Raw genomic sequence first — 18227 nt, forward strand, 5'->3', positions numbered from 1 at the left:
TTTTTTCTAACAAAAGCCCGTACTAAACTACTAATCATTATATATATATATATATATATTTACATTTAAATGTTCGTATCACTTTATACTAAACTTTCCATTTTGTATATCGATATTTTATACTACAATTCAATATAATTTTACATCATTGACCTTCCATTTTTCCTATACAGTTAAATATTTTTTTATTATAATCGATATCTATTGTAATATTTTTTAATTATTTTAAAATCATCTACTTACGTACCATTCTTGCTATCCGTTAATTTTTATTTATACCGTCCAAAATATATATTATCATCTCACATGACTTGGACCATTAATATCTCGGCTCCTACTAGTACTTGACTTGGTATATCACTAACACAACTTTTCAGAATTTAGTTTCCGTCACTTATCTCTCCCAACCCAATTTCTCGACACAATTCATCTCTCGGTTTCAATTCTCAGCAAATCACAAAAAGAGAGTATAGAGATTAATCTCTCAAATGATTCACTTTAATAAATCCCTCAATTCCGATATTTTTTCTTAATTCTCCTCTCTCAGTATGGTTTCCGGAGGTACCGGCGGCGGCGGCGGAGAAGGAGCGGCGTCGTCAAGTCACACTGCTAATAACAACAACAAACGGAGAGGAGGAGAACAAGCTCAATCTTCTGGAACGAAATCCCTCAGACCACAAGAATCCTCAATGAGCAAAGCGATTCAACAGTACACCGTCGACGCTAGGCTCCACGCCGTCTTCGAACAATCCGGCGGATCAGGCAAATCCTTCGACTACTCCCAATCACTCAAAACGACGACGTACTGTTCCTCCGTCCCTGAGCAGCAGATCACCGCTTATCTCTCCCGAATCCAGAGAGGAGGTTACATTCAGCCTTTCGGATGCATGATCGCCGTCGACGAATCGAGCTTCGGTATCATCGGTTACAGCCAAAACGCTAGGGAAATGCTGGGGCTTATGCCTCAGTCTGTTCCTAGTCTTGAGAAGCCTGAGATTCTAGCCATGGGGACTGACGTGAGGTCTTTGTTCACTTCCTCCAGCTCGATCCTACTCGAGCGTGCTTTCGTGGCTCGGGAGATCACGTTGTTGAATCCGGTTTGGATCCATTCCAAGTATACTGGTAAACCGTTTTACGCCATTCTCCATAGGATTGATGTTGGTGTTGTGATTGATTTAGAGCCAGCTAGAACTGAAGATCCAGCGCTTTCTATTGCTGGTGCGGTTCAGTCTCAGAAACTCGCGGTTCGTGCTATTTCGCAGTTGCAGTCTCTCCCCGGTGGAGATATTAAGCTTTTGTGTGACACTGTTGTTGAGAGTGTGAGGGACTTGACTGGTTATGATCGTGTTATGGTTTATAAGTTTCATGAAGATGAGCATGGAGAAGTTTTAGCTGAGAGTAAGCGAGACGATTTGGAGCCTTATATTGGACTGCATTATCCAGCTACTGACATTCCTCAAGCGTCACGTTTCTTGTTTAAGCAGAATCGTGTTCGAATGATTGTGGATTGTCATGCCACGCCGGTTCTTGTGGTGCAGGACGATAGGCTGACTCAATCTATGTGCTTGGTTGGTTCTACTCTTAGGGCTCCTCATGGTTGTCACTCTCAGTATATGGCTAACATGGGGTCTATTGCGTCTTTAGCTATGGCGGTTATAATTAATGGAAATGATGAAGATGGGAGCAATGTAGCTAGTGGGAGAAGCTCAATGAGGCTTTGGGGTTTAGTTGTTTGCCATCACACTTCTTCTCGCTGCATACCGTTTCCGCTAAGGTATGCTTGTGAGTTTCTGATGCAGGCTTTTGGTTTACAGTTGAACATGGAATTGCAGCTAGCTCTGCAGATGTCAGAGAAACGTGTTTTGAGAACGCAGACTCTGTTATGCGATATGCTTCTGCGTGACTCGCCTGCTGGAATTGTTACACAGAGTCCTAGTATCATGGACTTGGTGAAATGTGACGGTGCATCATTTCTTTACCACGGCAAGTATTACGCGTTGGGTGTTGCTCCTAGTGAGGTTCAGATAAGAGATGTTGTGGAGTGGTTGCTTGCGAATCACGCGGATTCAACTGGATTAAGCACTGATAGTTTAGGCGATGCCGGGTATCCTGGTGCAGCTGCCTTAGGGGATGCTGTGTGCGGTATGGCAGTTGCATATATCACAAAAAGAGACTTTCTTTTCTGGTTTCGATCTCACACTGCGAAAGAAATCAAATGGGGAGGCGCTAAGCATCATCCCGAGGATAAAGATGATGGGCAACGTATGCATCCTCGTTCATCCTTTAAAGCTTTTCTTGAAGTTGTTAAGAGCCGGAGTCAGCCATGGGAAACTGCGGAAATGGATGCGATTCACTCTCTCCAGCTTATTCTGAGAGACTCTTTTAAAGAATCTGAGGCGGCTATGAACTCTAAAACTGTGGATGGTGCGGTTCAGCCATATAAAGATATGGCAGGAGAGCAAGGGATTGATGAGTTAGGTGCAGTTGCAAGAGAGATGGTTAGGCTCATCGAGACCGCAACTGTTCCTATATTCGCTGTGGATGCCGGAGGCTGCATCAATGGATGGAACGCTAAGATTGCAGAACTGACAGGTCTCTCAGTTGAAGAAGCTATGGGGAAGTCTCTGGTTTCTGATCTAATATACAAAGAGAATGAAGAAACTGTCAGTAAGCTTCTTTCTCGTGCTTTGAGAGGTATATTCAGTTCTCCAACTATGTTGTATCTGCGGTGTATATACAATTCACGAGTATATGATTATTTCGTTGCATTTGGCAATCAATGCAGGGGACGAGGACAAGAATGTGGAGGTTAAGTNTGCATCCTCGTTCATCCTTTAAAGCTTTTCTTGAAGTTGTTAAGAGCCGAAGTCAGCCATGGGAAACTGCGGAAATGGATGCGATTCATTCGCTCCAGCTTATTCTGAGAGACTCTTTTAGAGAATCTGAGGCGGCTATGAACTCTAAAACTGTGGATGGTGCGGTTCAGCCATATAAAGATATGGCAGGAGAGCAAGGGATTGATGAGTTAGGTGCAGTTGCAAGAGAGATGGTTAGGCTCATCGAGACCGCAACTGTTCCTATATTCGCTGTTGATGCCGGAGGCTGCATCAATGGATGGAACGCTAAGATTGCAGAACTGACAGGTCTCTCAGTTGAAGAAGCTATGGGCAAGTCTCTGGTTTCTGATCTAATATACAAAGAGAATGAAGAAACTGTCAGTAAGCTTCTTTCTCGTGCTTTGAGAGGTATATTCAGTTCTCCAACTATGTTGTATCTGCGGTGTATATACAATTCACGAGTATTTGATTATTTCGTTGCATTTGGCAATCAATGCAGGGGACGAGGACAAGAATGTGGAGGTTAAGCTGAAAACTTTCAGCCCTGAACTTCAAGGCAAAGCGGTTTTTGTGGTTGTGAATGCGTGTTCCAGCAAGGACTACTTAAACAACATTGTAGGCGTCTGTTTTGTTGCACAAGACGTTACTGGTCAGAAAATCGTAATGGATAAGTTCATCAACATACAAGGAGATTACAAGGCTATTGTCCATAGCCCAAACCCGCTAATCCCGCCAATATTTGCTGCTGACGAGAACACTTGCTGCCTGGAATGGAATACTGCGATGGAAAAGCTTACGGGTTTGTCCCGCAGTGAAGTGATTGGGAAAATGCTCGTTGGGGAAGTGTTTGGGAGCAGTTGCAGGCTAAAGGGTCCTGATGCTTTAACCAAGTTCATGATTGTATTGCATAATGCGATTGGTGGCCAAGACACGGATAAGTTCCCTTTCCCGTTTTTTGACCGAAATGGGAAGTTTGTTCAGGCTCTATTGACTGCAAACAAACGGCTTAGCCTCGACGGAAAGGTTATTGGGGCTTTCTGCTTCTTGCAGATCCCGAGTCCTGAGCTGCAGCAAGCTTTAGCAGTCCAACGGAGACAGGACACAGAGTGTTTCACGAAGGCGAAAGAGTTAGCTTATATTTGTCAGGTGATAAAGAATCCTTTGAGCGGTATGCGTTTCGCGAACTCATTGTTTGAGGCCACGGACTTGAACGAGGATCAAAAGCAGTTCCTTGAAACAAGTGTTTCTTGTGAGAAACAGATCTCAAGGATCGTCGGTGACATGGATCTTGAAAGCATTGAAGACGGGTGAGTTTAATTAGAATTATCTAGAAACTAGTTTTGTTTACTTCAGTAAACGTGACCAAATCCCAAATTTTGTTATTCCATTTTATCAGTTCGTTTGAGCTAAAGGGAGCGGAGTTTTTCCTCGGAAGTGTCATAAACGCGATTGTAAGCCAAGCGATGTTCTTATTAAGGGACAGAGGTCTTCAGCTGATCCGTGACATTCCAGAAGAGATCAAATCAGTAGCTGTTTATGGAGACCAGATAAGGATTCAACAACTCCTGTCTGAGTTTCTGCTGAGTATAATCCGGTATGCACCATCTCAAGAGTGGGTGGAGATCCATTTAAGCCAAGTTTCAAAGCAAATGGCTAATGGATTCGCCACTATCCGCACAGAATACAGGTACATTTCATTGTTCCCGCTGTTGTCTTCTCATATCCATAACCATAATTGTGCAATCCGGTTTTTTCGGTTCCATATTTTTAGGTACATGAAGTATATGAATTTGGTTAGGCGTTTTAAAGAAACTGAGGTTTTAAGCAATTCATTTTTGTAAAAATTTAACTCTGTTTTGGTTACTGTTTTCCTCGGATATAGATCGTTTTGATTTTTGGATCGGTTATTTAGGTGGCAGCTTTGGTTTGGTTAAGTCTGACTCGGGAACTTCTAGACAGAACCATAAGCGTAGAAATTAGCAGACACAGAATGTAATGTTTTCAACTCGATGAAAACCAGCTCAGAAGTGTAAAACTTGGGTTTCATTGTTTTGGTTTCTCTGTTAGGTCTTTATTTTTTGTTTTCAGAATGGCGTGTCCAGGTGAAGGTCTGCCTCCAGAACTGGTCCGAGACATGTTCCACAGCAGCAGGTGGACAAGCCCTGAAGGTTTAGGTCTAAGCGTATGTCAAAAGATATTAAAGCTAATGAACGGTGAGGTTCAATACATCCGAGAATCAGAACGATCATATTTCCTCATCATTCTCGAACTCCCTGATCCTAGGAAACGCCCATTGTCAACCGCGAGTGGCAGCGGTGACATGATGTTGACGATGCCATATTAGAGTCACATTTCAGTTTGTATGAGAGTTTGTATCATTTGTATGTGTATGTGTGTGTTTGTGTTGTATCTAACAACGTCGGAGGAGGGTAGAAAGTTTTTTTTGTTCCGGTGAGAGTAGTAGAGAAGAGGAGATTTGTTTGCGTTCAGCTCAGCTCCCCGGGGGGAAAAAACGTAACACTAGCTATAGAGAATTTCAAGACTTCTTTTGTTTGTGCTGTGTAAATTGATAACTCCGAGAGAGAAGAGATAATGAGAAAAGAAGGGAACATATTTTGATTGATGAATTTGACCAAACTGAAATGATAATGAGAAATGATGATGCCATATTAGTCTCATTGTTTAAAAGTTTTCGGATCAGATAAATCTAGAGCCAAAGAGGAGACACAGGGAACGATGACAATCTAAGCCAGTGGAATGACAGAGCTACACTATTTTTTTTTTTTGGGGACAAAGATAACATAGCTAAGTGCACCAAAACATAAAATAGCTAAGCTAACAGAGCGATAAAGCAGGTTAGCTGATGATGATGATCCGCACCCGTTCTGCTCCTTGTTCTTCACAAATTGGGGAGACTTGGAGAGGTCAGGAGACGTATCCCTACGTCGTTGTGGTTCTGGCCTCTCAGGAACAGTAATTTGCTCCTCGTTTTCCACAGATTGAGAAGACTTGGAGAGGTCAAGAGAGCGTTGTTGTGGTTTTGGCCTCTCGGGAACAATGTTTCGGCCTAGTTGTAAAGGGGCTGACTTGGGTTGCATTGCATCATCAGTAACACTAATATCCTCTACATAGTCTTCTACATAGGCGTATCTCCAATCACAGTGATCTCCAGCACCTTGCATTTCAACAACTTGGAGAGTGTTGTTCCTTTCCGGATTGAAGTAGAAAACATAAAAAGGATTAGAAGCAGAATTCGTCGACAAAACAATATCACCTGAAGAAGTCATCCCAACAACGGATAGATTTTTGTTGACGTTAACAACTTGACTCTGATCAGCCGACAAAGAGTAGACATAGCTGGACCATTCCCGCTTCTCTAGAACCTTCATACTCAACTGAATGGGGAATCCACCATCATAACCATAATCCAAATAAATCCCACATAGTTTCCCCTTGTAGTTTATCATCCCATCGAAACGGCGTTCATAACCGTATCCTGAACTGCAATTTGGGTCAAGGAGCTTGAATTTCTCAGATCTAAAATAAGCAAACTATCACATGAGACCATCCATTAGTAGCTAGAGCTAAGTAATACAAAACCCCATTGATGCAAACCCTATCCCATAGAGGCTCATGTGTAAAAGGGCATTGGATCTTCCTCCACTTCAATTCCCCAGTTCCCAGCGTCAAGATATAGTGATCTGTACCACTAGAAGCTATAAATTCACGAGTAGTCATGAACAGTACCTTGAACTCCTTGTCAATCGGATCAAACCCTAAATAGCTATACGAAACACCACCACTTCTAAGTTGAGGTAAGATCACATACTGTCCTGTGAGAGGGTTACATATCACACGCTTTACATCTTTATCTTCCCTTGGGATACGCATCTTATCGAAATAGATCAATCCAGAGGCATAGCTACAATTGTATTCGCTTGTTCCTTTAGAGAACTTGATATGAAACTCGGTGGCGGGAGAAGACGACTTCTTACATGGATTCCGAGGCAGAGGAGTTGAGTAAAAGCTCCACTCACCGTCTTGTAGTTGGTGTACCCCAATTAAGAGCCGTCGACGAGCTTTGGATCTGGTGAGAAACAAGTCGGTGAAGTCATCACAGTGGAATCCAGATCTCATTAGAGCTGACGACTTCCATCGCTTCGACACGCAACGACACGTAGCTATAGATTTTGCTGGCAATTTTGACAGTATCTTGATGAGGAGATCATCTGGAATGGAATCAAAAGGTTTTGAGCTATCCATGATCGATCGGACGGAGAAAGATATTTCGACAGACTCAAGATTTGTCGGAAGTTCGACCTAATCAAACAAAGTTTAGGGCGGTGGTGGATTTGTAATCCTAATCATCATGGGCACTACACTAACGTAAGACCCAATAAGCATGGGCTTTAATTAACCATCCAATTTTTTATTTACTTTTTTAATTTCTTGTTTTTGTGTTGATCGAAACATATGTATTTCAATGGCAAAACATGGTTTTGGACCTTTTGGTGAATCAGCGGCTAAAATAAAGTCATAAGCATGGTGTTCATGGAGCAAATTGTAAATCTATCCAACTCTCTTGCTCTCATCTTTCACAAGAAGTCAACAAATGTTATGGAATCCAACTTTCACCTCTACGAAAATTTAACTCTTTAATTTGTGCGTTGTTAAATTATTCAACTAACCAATCAAACCTATAATAATAATTAAACACATTTTTCTTCATTTTAGTTTTCATTATTTTCTTGAAATTGTTATTTTGTTAGCCCCCATTTGCACCTCTGCCAATAATTATAAATAATTTTATGATGAAATATTGAAATGGTACCGTCCAAAAAGTTGAATTTTCTTTTTTGGAAAATCACGTTTTAAACTTTCAAAGTGTTATTGAGTAGCACTTTAAACCTCGAGAGAATTTCACTAACACTATAAACCTTTAAAATGAATTTACTAACACGTTAAACCTTTAAAATAATTTTACCAATGAATCTTCTAAATATATTGTCGTCTTCAATTTTACATTGTCAAATGTTTTAACCTTACCTCTGATTCTTCACTTTTTTTTCTTTGATGTATTTTTAATTTTTTTTTCAATCGTCATAAATAATTAAATTAAATTAAATTAATTAAACAAATATTTAAATCAAACAAGCATAGTTTAACTATTTCACGTTGACGGATATTAATGTTCTGTCATCTTTCGTGATGGTACAAACAGGAAAGTTTGTTTTAAAGTTTAAAGTGTTAGTGAAATCATTTTAAAGATTTATATTGTTAGTGAAAATATGTCAAGGTTTAAAGTGCTACTCAATGACAATTTGAATGTTTAAAGAGTGATTTTCACTCTTCTTTTTCAAATCTATCGATTATATTAAAAGAGGAAACGTTTAAGTTGGGCTGGCTAAGATTAGGGATGCAACACATTATCGCACTATAGTTTTGGTGTATGCTCTCCAGGCTGTTATCGCTTCTCACATTATACCCACACTAAAACTCTACCTTTTTCTCTTTAAGAAAACTAAAGTAAACATAAAGACTGTAAAATTTAATAAATTATTAATCTTTAAGGAATCAAAACCACATTATATATGCTCTATAAATACCCCCACCAATCAATAGCCGTCTGAGTGTCTCAAACTCAAATCAAATCCTTAAACCCACCTAAAACCTTCAAGAAGAGATACTTCCCCTAAGTGGCAAACCATAAAACTTAAAATGGTGTCTCTTACACTTTTGGTTCTGTCAATATCTCTTTTTGTTGGTTTAAACGTATTGCTTGTCGTACACGCTAAAGATTTCAACCAAGACATCGACATAACCTGGGGTGATGGTAGAGGATATATTGTAAACAATGGTACTCTTCTAAATCTCTCTGTCGACTGTTGGGTACGCTTCTAGAATGTTCAGCTCAAGATTTCTTTAACCAAGTTGGGTTAAGAGAAAAGAGAAAGTTCTATTTAGGATTAGGAAAAGAGTAGTTTCCCATTATCAAAATAGGAATAGGAACTAAGTCGAGTTCCCTATAAATATGTTTGATGAGTTGTATCAAACAGATATCGAAACACAAAGAGAGTTTGTGAGTTGTTTAGTTTTGAGAGATTTTCTAAACAATCAATAAAGAGAGTTATTCTTTATACAAGCTAAGTGTGTTTAAGAAACTTTATTTGGTATCAGAGCGTTAGGTTATTGGAGAACCTGGAACCTGTGACCTGTGAAGAACCAAGATGAAGATCTTGCGTACGTACAGCCGTCGTCCCCGAGTCATGGCAGACGAAAGCTCAGCACGTCCAAAGGAGTTTACTCCACCATCGATTCAATGCCCCATGCTAACTTCCTCTAACTACACGGTGTGTTCAATGAGAATGAAGATCTTGTTGAAGATCTATCATGTATGGGCTGCAATCGAACCAGGATCAGCGGATCCTGATCTAAACAATATCGCGACAGGATTATTGTTTCAAGCTATCCCGGAGGCTCTTATCTTACAAGTCGGTGAACAAGACTCTCCTAAAGGGATATGGGATGCCATCCAATCTCGTCATCATGGTGCAGATCGAGTCAAGGAAGCAAGGCTTCAAACTCTTATGTCTGAATTTGAGAGAATCAGGATGAATGATTCAGACACAATAGATAGCTTTTCAAGCAAGCTATCGGAGATTGCATCAAAAGCGGCTTCTCTTGGGCAGACAATTGAGGAAGCAAAACTTGTGAAGAAGTTTCTCAATAGTCTACCAAGGAACAAGTTCATTCAGATCATAGCATCTCTTGAACAAGTTTTGGATTTACAGAGAACAAGCTTCGCGGAGATCATAGGAAGACTCAAGGCCTATGAAGAGCGGATCCTTAATGAGGAGGATCACCAAGATACTCAGGGTAAGCTGTTATTTGCAAACTCGCAAAAAACTTGGGGTTCCAGAGGCCGAGGACGAGGCAGAGGAGGCAGAGGAAACAGAGGACGAGGAAGAGGCAGAGGCAGAGGCTACACACAAGAACTACAAACAAATCAAGGAGATCAGAATGATTCAAAGGATAAGAAGGATAGGTCGAAGGTGGTTTGTTATCGGTGTGATAAGCTAGGACACTATGCTTCTACATGTCCTGATCGACCACAGCAACATCAAGAAGAAGCAAATAAAATTGAGACAGAGAATGCGGATGCAGCTCTTTATTTGCATGAGGTTGTGTTTTTGAATGAAGAGAAGGTGATTCCGAAAAACTATGAGACTAGCAACACAGCAGAGGAGTTGTGATATCTTGACAATGGGGCAAGTAACCACATGACTGGCCATAGAGAGTATTTTTCGGAGCTCAATGAGAACATCAAAGGAAAAGTGAAGTTCGGTGATGGTTCTTGTGTTGAAATTGCAGGAAAAGGAGCGATTCTTTTTCAAAGTAAGACAAGTGAACAGATTCTGGTTTCAGACATCTACTACATTCCCTCTCTTAAAAGCAACATTATGAGTCTAGGACAGGCTACAGAGGTTGGTTGTGACGTCAGGATGAGACAAGACTACCTTACAGTCCATGATCCCATTGGAAGATTGTTGGTGAAAGTAACAAGATCACCAAATAGGCTCTACAAGATTAAGCTGAAAATAGGCAGACCAATATGTCTACATTCGAGTATTGCAGATGAAGCTTGGAAGTGTCATGCTCGGTTAGGACATATCAGTTTTAAAACAATGAAGATGATGTTCCAGCAACAGTTAGTACAAGGATTGCCGGAAATAAGAGAAGAGAAAAGATTGTGTGAGTCTTGCTTAGTTGGAAAACAAACTCATCAATCGTTCCCCAAGGCCTCATTGTTTCGAGCTTCAAAGCCATTGGAGCTTCTACATGCTGACTTATGTGGTCCTATCACACCTTCAACCTTGGCTAATAACAAATATGTGTTTGTTATTATAGACGATTTCTCAAGATATATGTGGACTATCTTGTTAAAAGAGAAAGGTGAAGCTTTTGAGAGGTTCAAGGTGTTTAAGAGCTTGGTAGAGAAGGAGATTGGGAGTTCTATCTTAACTCTAAGAAATGATAGAGGAGGAGAGTTCACTTCAGGAGAATTCAGTGAGTTTTGTGATACAAGCGGTATCAAAAGACAACTCACAGCCCCTTACACACCACAACAAAATGGTGTTGTGGAAAGAAGAAATAGAACTCTAATGGAGATGACAAGAAGCACTATTAAGGCAATGAAGGTACCAAATTATCTTTGGGGAGAAGCAGTTCGCCATGCTACTTATCTGATCAACCGAATACCAACAAGAGCGCTTGAGGGTATGACTCCATATGAGTGTTTACGAGGAGTGAAGCCAAACATTGAGCATTTAAAAGTGTTTGGCTGTTTGGCATATTCGAAAATTCAGGCTACAAACCAAAAGAAGCTCGACGATCGATCAAAACCGTTAGTACACCTTGGGATTGAGCCAGGATCCAAGGCATATCGGCTTTATGATCCAACAACCAGGAAGGTTGTTGTCAGCCGCGACGTTGTGTTTGATGAAAGAACGGGATGGAGCTGGAACAAGACAGAACAAGGATCAATGAGGGATCCAGGAATGTTTCAACTACGATGGGGTGAAACTATTGATGTTGGAGAAGGACCTGCAGTTATTGGTAATGTAGAACATGAACAAGAACAGAACCAAGAACAGGGTGAAACCGAAAGTGATACATTAAGTGATTCTGAGCAAGAAGAAGTCGAGAATGACTTGGGCGAGGAGAACAATGTACAAGTTCAGCAAGAAGAAATTGGCTATCCGCAGCTTCGATGATCGGCTCGTTAAATAAACCGACCAAGCTATCTTGATGACTATCTTCTTCTTGCTAATAAAGAGTGTGAGAAGCTGCTTCTTTCACTTAATGATGAGCCTGTGAACTATCACGAAGCGAAGGAACTAATGGTGTGGACAAACGCTTGTGTGGAAGAAATAAAATCAATTAACAAGAACAAGACCTGGTTCTTAGTTGAAAAACCACACGGTTCCAAGATTATTGGTCTTAAATGGATTTTTAAGATCAAAAGGAACGCGGATGGTTCCATCAACAAATACAAGGCGAGGTTAGTTGCAAAAGGTTATGTGCAACAATCAGGGATCGACTTTGACGAAGTATTTGCACCGGTAGCTCGACTCGAGACAATAAGACTACTTGTGGGGATTGCTGCTTCCCGCGGATGGGAAATCCACCACCTCGATGTCAAGACGGCGTTTTTGCATGGAGAGCTAAACGAAGATGTCTATGTGTCTCAATCAGAAGGCTTTGAAAAGAGGGGAGAAGAACATAAGGTTTTTAAACTTTCCAAAGCTTTATATGGGTTAAGACAGGCTCCACGAGCGTGGAACACAAAGCTTGATCAAATCTTGAGAGGTTTGAACTTCAAAAAGTGCTACAAGGAGAGTGTAGTGTATCGGAAGGCAGACAGGGAGAAGTTTCATCTTGTAGCTGTATACGTTGACGATCTTTTTGTCACTGGGAACTCATTGGGAGTGATTCAAGAGTTCAAAGCTAGTATGGAGTCCAAGTTCGAGATGTCAGACTTAGGACTACTCACCTACTACCTTGGCATTGAAGTACATCAAGGAAAAGATGGCATCGAGTTGAAACAAGAAGCATATGCACGAAGGATTCTCAAAGAAGCAGGCTTGGATCAATGTAATCTGACACACATTCCGATGGAGTTTGGATTGAAGTTGTCTAAAACACAAGGAGAACCGGTAGAAGATGCTACTATTTATCGCCGGAGGATCGGTTGCTTAAGGTATCTCCTACACACAAGACCAGATCTCGCTTTCTCAGTTGGAGTGGTGAGTAGATATATGCAAAATCCAAGAGAGTCACATGTGGCAGCATTGAAGCAAATTTTGAGATATTTGCAAGGAACTCTATCGTATGGTCTAGTATTCAAGCGTGGAGGCTCACAAACGATCGTTGGCTACAGTGACAGTAGCCATAACACGGATCCTGATGATGGGAAGAGCACTGCAGGCCATGTGTTCTATCTTGGAGAAACACCAATTACATGGTGTTCACAGAAACTGAGAACAGTCGCTTTGTCTAGCTGCGAAGCCGAGTTCATGGCCGCAACTGAAGCAGCGAAGCAAGCTATATGGCTACAAGACTTGATGAGTGAACTTATGGGACAGAATTGCGAGAAGATAACCATATACATCGACAACAAGTCAGCCATAGAGCTCTCTAAGAATCCCGTTTTCCATGGAAGAAGCAAACACATCAGCAAGCGTTATCATTTCATCCGAGAGTGTGTTGAAAATGAGCAAATTGAAGTAGAGTTTGTACCAGGAGAAGATCAGTGTGCAGACATACTAACAAAAGCCCTAGCAAGGATTCAGTTCAAGACAATGAGGAGTTTGATCGGCGTTCAAGACCTCTCGAAGAAGGACTCGAAGCTTAAGGGGGTGATTGTTGGGTAAGCTTCTAGAATGTTCAGCTCACGATTTCCTTAACCAAGTTGGGTTAAGAGAAAAGGGAAAGTTCTATTTAGGATTAGGAAAAGAGTAGTTTTCCATTATCAAAATAGGAATAGGAACTAAGTCGAGTTCCCTATAAATATGTTTGATGGGTTGTATCAAACAGATATCGAAACACAAAGAGAGTTTGTGAGTTGTTTAGTTTTATGAGATTTTCTAAACAATCAATAAAGAGAGTTATTCTTTATACAAGCTAAGTGTGTTTAAGAAACTTTAGAACTTGGACTCCATACTAGCTTTGAACTCTTGAATCACTCCCAATGAGTTCCCAGTGACAAAGAGATCGTCAACGTATACAGCTACAAGAAGAAACTTCTCCCTGTCTGCCTTCCGATACACTGCACTCTCCTTGTAGCACTTTTTGAAGTTCAAACCTCTCAAGATTTGATCAAGCTTTGTGTTCCACGCTCGTGGAGCCTGTCTTAACCCATATAAAGCTTTGGAAAGTTTAAAAACCTTATGTTCTTCTCCCCTCTTTTCAAAGCCTTCTGGTTGAGACACATAGACATCTTCGTTTAGCTCTCCATGCAAAAACGCCGTCTTGACATCGAGGTGGTGGATTTCCCATCCGCGGGAAGCAGCAATCCCCACAAGTAGTCTTATTGTCTCGAGTCGAGCTACCGGTGCAAATACTTCGTCAAAGTCGATCCCTGATTGTTGCACATAACCTTTTGCAACTAACCTCGCCTTGTATTTGTTGATGGAACCATCCGCGTTCCTTTTGATCTTAAAAATCCATTTAAGACCAATAATCCATTTAAGACCAATAATCCATACATATAAATCTATTGCCATATATTATATTGAATGACTGATTTTTTTGGGGGTTCCTTTGGTGTGTAGTTGAAGTCTCAAGGATTAACATGGGATGAAATAGATTTCGAGTTTTTGGGGAATGTTAGTGGAGATCCATTGTTCACACTAATGTTTACACTCAAGGCCAAGGTGATAGAGAGCAACAGTTCTATCTTTGGTTCGATCCTACAGCTGAGTTCCACAACTATTCTATTCTGTGGAATCCGAGTCACATAGTGTAAGCTTATATACCACAATCCTAATGATAACTTGACAAGTTCACTAAGTGATGTGAACTATATAATTAGTGTTTTTAGAAATCGAACTGAAAAGTGAACTGGATTTTCCGAATCAAACTGCATTGATATATAGTAAATCACCAGATTCATAACTTTTATTTTTCAAGTAACAGTAAGACAAAATTTACATATTGAAATATACTTCTTCAATCAATATGATTTTTTTTTTTTTTTTTTGCCAGCTTTAAAAAAACAGAAAGCAATTTCAATTAATATTTCTGAACGACAGAATTAATAAAATATAGAGACGTACGTAACAAAAACTAATCACAACATAATAATAATATCTCATTAATGGGGAATATTTTTAAATTCTTAATAGGTTCTATGTTGATGGAAAGCCAATTAGAGAATTCAAGAATTTGGAAGCAATGGGTGTGGCTTATCCAAAGAGTCAACCCATGAGAATGTATGGTAGTCTATGGAACGCAGATGATTGGGCCACGAGAGGAGGCCTTGTTAAGACGAACTGGTAACATGGACCATTTGTAGCATCTTTCACGAACTACAACTCCGAGAATGCTTGTGGCTTGTCCACTAATAATGGAACCACGACCTCTACTACTAATAAGAAGACTTCGAGCGGTACTAGTGAGTGGTTTTCGCAGAGAGGGATGGATTCTTCAAGCCAGAAAGTTCTTAGATGGGTTCAGAAGAAGTTCATGGTTTATAATTATTGTAAGGACAAGAAACGGTTTTCTAAGGGTTTGCCAGTTGAATGCACTGCCAAAAACAAAAACAAGTACACAAAGTCTTGAGCATTTAAAGAATTTTAGGGTCTTGATTTATGTTAAGATCATTTGTCGTACTTTGTTCATTGTGTGGGTTATATGGGATGAGATAGTTTCTGTGATGAGTTTTTTTTATTTTATTTTAAATAGCAAATGGTAAAAGAGCCAAAACTTTGCGGCTGAATTATTGATACGTTTTTGAAAGTGGGAAAAAGTTGTTGACAAATTCTTTCTTCAATCTAGAAAGTGAAGAAAATTTACTTGTCGTATACATTTTCTATAAATTATAACGTCACATATATATATATATATATATTAATTAGAAAATACAGAGTGTAATTTGGATATTTGGTATTACAAAACCTAATTTTTTTCTTTTATCATAACAACATCAATGGAAGCCCATGAGAGCCTCTCAATAACATGTAATAATATAGCTTGTAGTATCTTCACCTCTCTCTTTACATATTCCACAGCTGTCACAGTTGCCATCTGCCCTAACCAAAATAAAAATCAAAGACAAGATATAATTTAGTAGATTTTAGAAAAGTCAGAGCATAACTAGTTTAATGTATAAGTACTTCCATGGCCGGGCGAGAGGGGAATCTACCCAAGCGAAGGCTTCAGGTCCCAATTTTTTTTTCTTTAGTAATTAAAACCTTTTTTTAAGGTTAATCTAAGTAAGTCTATTGAAAAATGTTCAATTTTATAGAAAATAAATAGATTTTTGCTACAAAAATTAGATTTTAGTATAAATTTGGGTAAAAAAAATTAATTTTAGTGTAGAGCACCCAATAATATCGGACCGGCACTGAGTACTTCTTCTCCATTTGATATTTCAGACGGAAATACTAGGTTCATTCACATCATACTTTATATATATAGTATCTATATATGTTCGTAGGGCACAAATTCTCAATTCATATTTATATGGGGTACGTAACTGGTGTGGGCGGTTACGCGAATGTGATTTGAACATATTTTTTTATAAAGAATAGACCCTTCTAGATGGCCTATAAAAACTAAAAACTTATAAGTTTTTTAACAGTACAAATGTAAAAAAAAAAAAAAAAAAANAAAAAAAAAAAAAAAAAAAAAAAAAAAAATTTGTTAAAAATGGTGAGACAAAGTATGAGTTTTATTTGTGGTAGATTAAATATCTAAATTTTATTTGACTTTCCAAATAAATTATGAATATTTGTTGAGTTTAAAAAAAAAATTATGAACTTTTGCCAAATAAAATATGACTTTAAATTATATAATGTGTAACAACAATTTAACGATTTAGTTATCCATTACAACATAAATTAAATTTTATAATTTATGATAACATCGTTTTGTTATTTGAGAATTTGTTAGAAATACTTCTTTTGTGATACTTCTTTTCAAAAAATACATATTTTAACATTTTTAATTTATGATCTCTTTTACACAATTATAATATGATAAATTAATTTTTAGAATTTTTTTTTAGGTTTGGGTTCTCTATTTTACATTTAGGCTTTAAATGGTTGCTCCATACACTGCATACAAGATAATGCGTACTAACATTTTAGTATGGAGTGGAATGGACTGTAGTATGAAGTAAACATTGGTATGCACAACACCAGTATTCATAATACCATACTTTTATGAATGGTAAAAATCAGACCATAATATGGAGTGGTGTGTACAAAGGATTAAAATTATTTTAATAATATTTTTATCATAATTAATAATAATTATTACAAGATGTATTTAGAATTATAAATCAAAATTTATTATTTTGATTATCCCATGACATAGAGTTCAACAAAAAAAATAGCTTTCTAAGATAAGAATTACAAGTCAAAAGCTATTATTTAGATTATCCCATAATAATATTATTTCGATTATTGAGATAAATGGTTTATTCAAAACAAAATTAAATTTCTAAGATTGAAGAGAAGAAAGTTCTCTCTCGTCGCTCTATTTTTTTTTTTAGGAATTTTATTTTGTGGATTTTTAATACTTATGAATGATCATATGTATACATATTTTTCAAAAGTATAAAGAAACACAAATTTAGCCAATGAGAACAAAGAACTCGGATCCAAGTAGTTAAGAATCATGTTTCAATCCAACTTTCACTTTTGGTATGGAGGTTTTAAGAAGTAAACAGAAAAAATCGGACCAATAATGCAATTTCCATAGTACGCAGTTTTTTTTCAATTGCAGACCTGTATGGATAGTGCATACTGGTCTGGAATTGTGAATGGTGAATTTACTGCGGATTGATCTGACTTTAGTCCGGTCCGGAGCAAACTAGACAATCATTCACAACCTTAGTGTATAATTTTAAAGGGTTAGGTTTAAGTATTTAAGGTTTATAATTTAAAATTTAGTCATTTTGTATATTAAAAAGGGTTATTTTTGAAAATGGACATCATGAAGATGTGTTTTTGAAAAGTAACATATAAAAGAATTTATTGTAAAAAAATAGTAAAAATCAACGAAAATTATGATTTATTTAGAAAACTAATCAAAATTAGACATTTAATTTATTACAAACAAAATTTATTTTTCACCACTTTTAGTAAATTCATGCCTTGTTTCCCTTTTTCGAAACAGGAATTGGATAAAGAATTAAGAAAAGTAAAGTGTCTTATATGTGAAAAGTTGAAAAAGAAAGGGGTCTAAAGCGTAAAAATGATAAGGGAAGGTCGCCTCTGAGCTCTTTTGTCGAACAGGGGAAAAAAAAAATCGCAGAGATTTAGGGTTAGAGATCTAGAGGGTTTGTAAGGCGAGAATGAATGAGGTTGCGATCTTGGTTCCAAAGTTTGGGGATGAGTAACGGAAATCGGAGAGCATATCCTACGCCGCCCCGATAAGAAATTTCCATAAGGTTGAGTACTACGATTCTTGCGATGATGATGATGACGACGACGATTATATTGCCTCTATGGTCGAGAAGGAATACAATCGACAAGTTCTACAGTCTGACGTAAGAAGATTTTTATCATAGTACTAGTTGGATTGAAATTAATTGATGATACTGTTGTTGTTTTTGATGTTCTTCAAAGTTGTGGTTTTTATCGAAATGTGTGGAACAAACAG

At 38.4% G+C, this 18227-nt stretch overlaps 1 protein-coding gene and 1 pseudogene across 5 annotated transcripts; one reads left to right on the forward strand and one right to left on the reverse strand.

Annotated features, from left to right (window-relative positions):
• LOC104700840 (phytochrome B-like) lies at positions 333-5458 on the forward strand. 5 transcript variants are annotated; one of them, XM_010416436.2, is made up of 5 exons: positions 333-2301; positions 2853-3245; positions 3337-4144; positions 4234-4524; positions 4905-5458. In XM_010416436.2, exons 1-5 carry the CDS (start codon positions 549-551, stop codon positions 5179-5181), a joined length of 3522 nt encoding a protein of 1173 aa, XP_010414738.1. In that variant the 5' UTR covers positions 333-548; the 3' UTR covers positions 5182-5458. The 5 variants fall into 5 exon arrangements, with proteins under 5 accessions (XP_010414738.1, XP_010414753.1, XP_010414768.1 ...); XM_010416451.2 differs by having other exon boundaries at positions 4926-5458; XM_010416466.2 differs by lacking the exon at positions 4905-5458 and adding an exon at positions 4750-4898.
• Positions 5516-7191, reverse strand: LOC104700830 (annotated as a pseudogene).

Source organism: Camelina sativa, chromosome 1, assembly GCF_000633955.1.
Source record: "Camelina sativa cultivar DH55 chromosome 1, Cs, whole genome shotgun sequence".
Classification (NCBI taxonomy): Eukaryota; Viridiplantae; Streptophyta; class Magnoliopsida; order Brassicales; family Brassicaceae; genus Camelina; species Camelina sativa.

Excerpts from the sequence above, each read along its gene's own strand:
- LOC104700840 (XM_010416444.2), top strand. The coding sequence starts at position 549 with ATGGTTTCCGGAGGTACCGGCGGCGGCGGCGGAGAAGGAGCGGCGTCG. Across the intron at positions 2,695-3,336 it reads TCTTTCTCGTGCTTTGAGAG|GGGACGAGGACAAGAATGTG; the intron begins GTATATTCAGTT and ends CAATCAATGCAG. Across the intron at positions 4,525-4,904 it reads ACTATCCGCACAGAATACAG|GTCTTTATTTTTTGTTTTCA; the intron begins GTACATTTCATT and ends TTTCTCTGTTAG.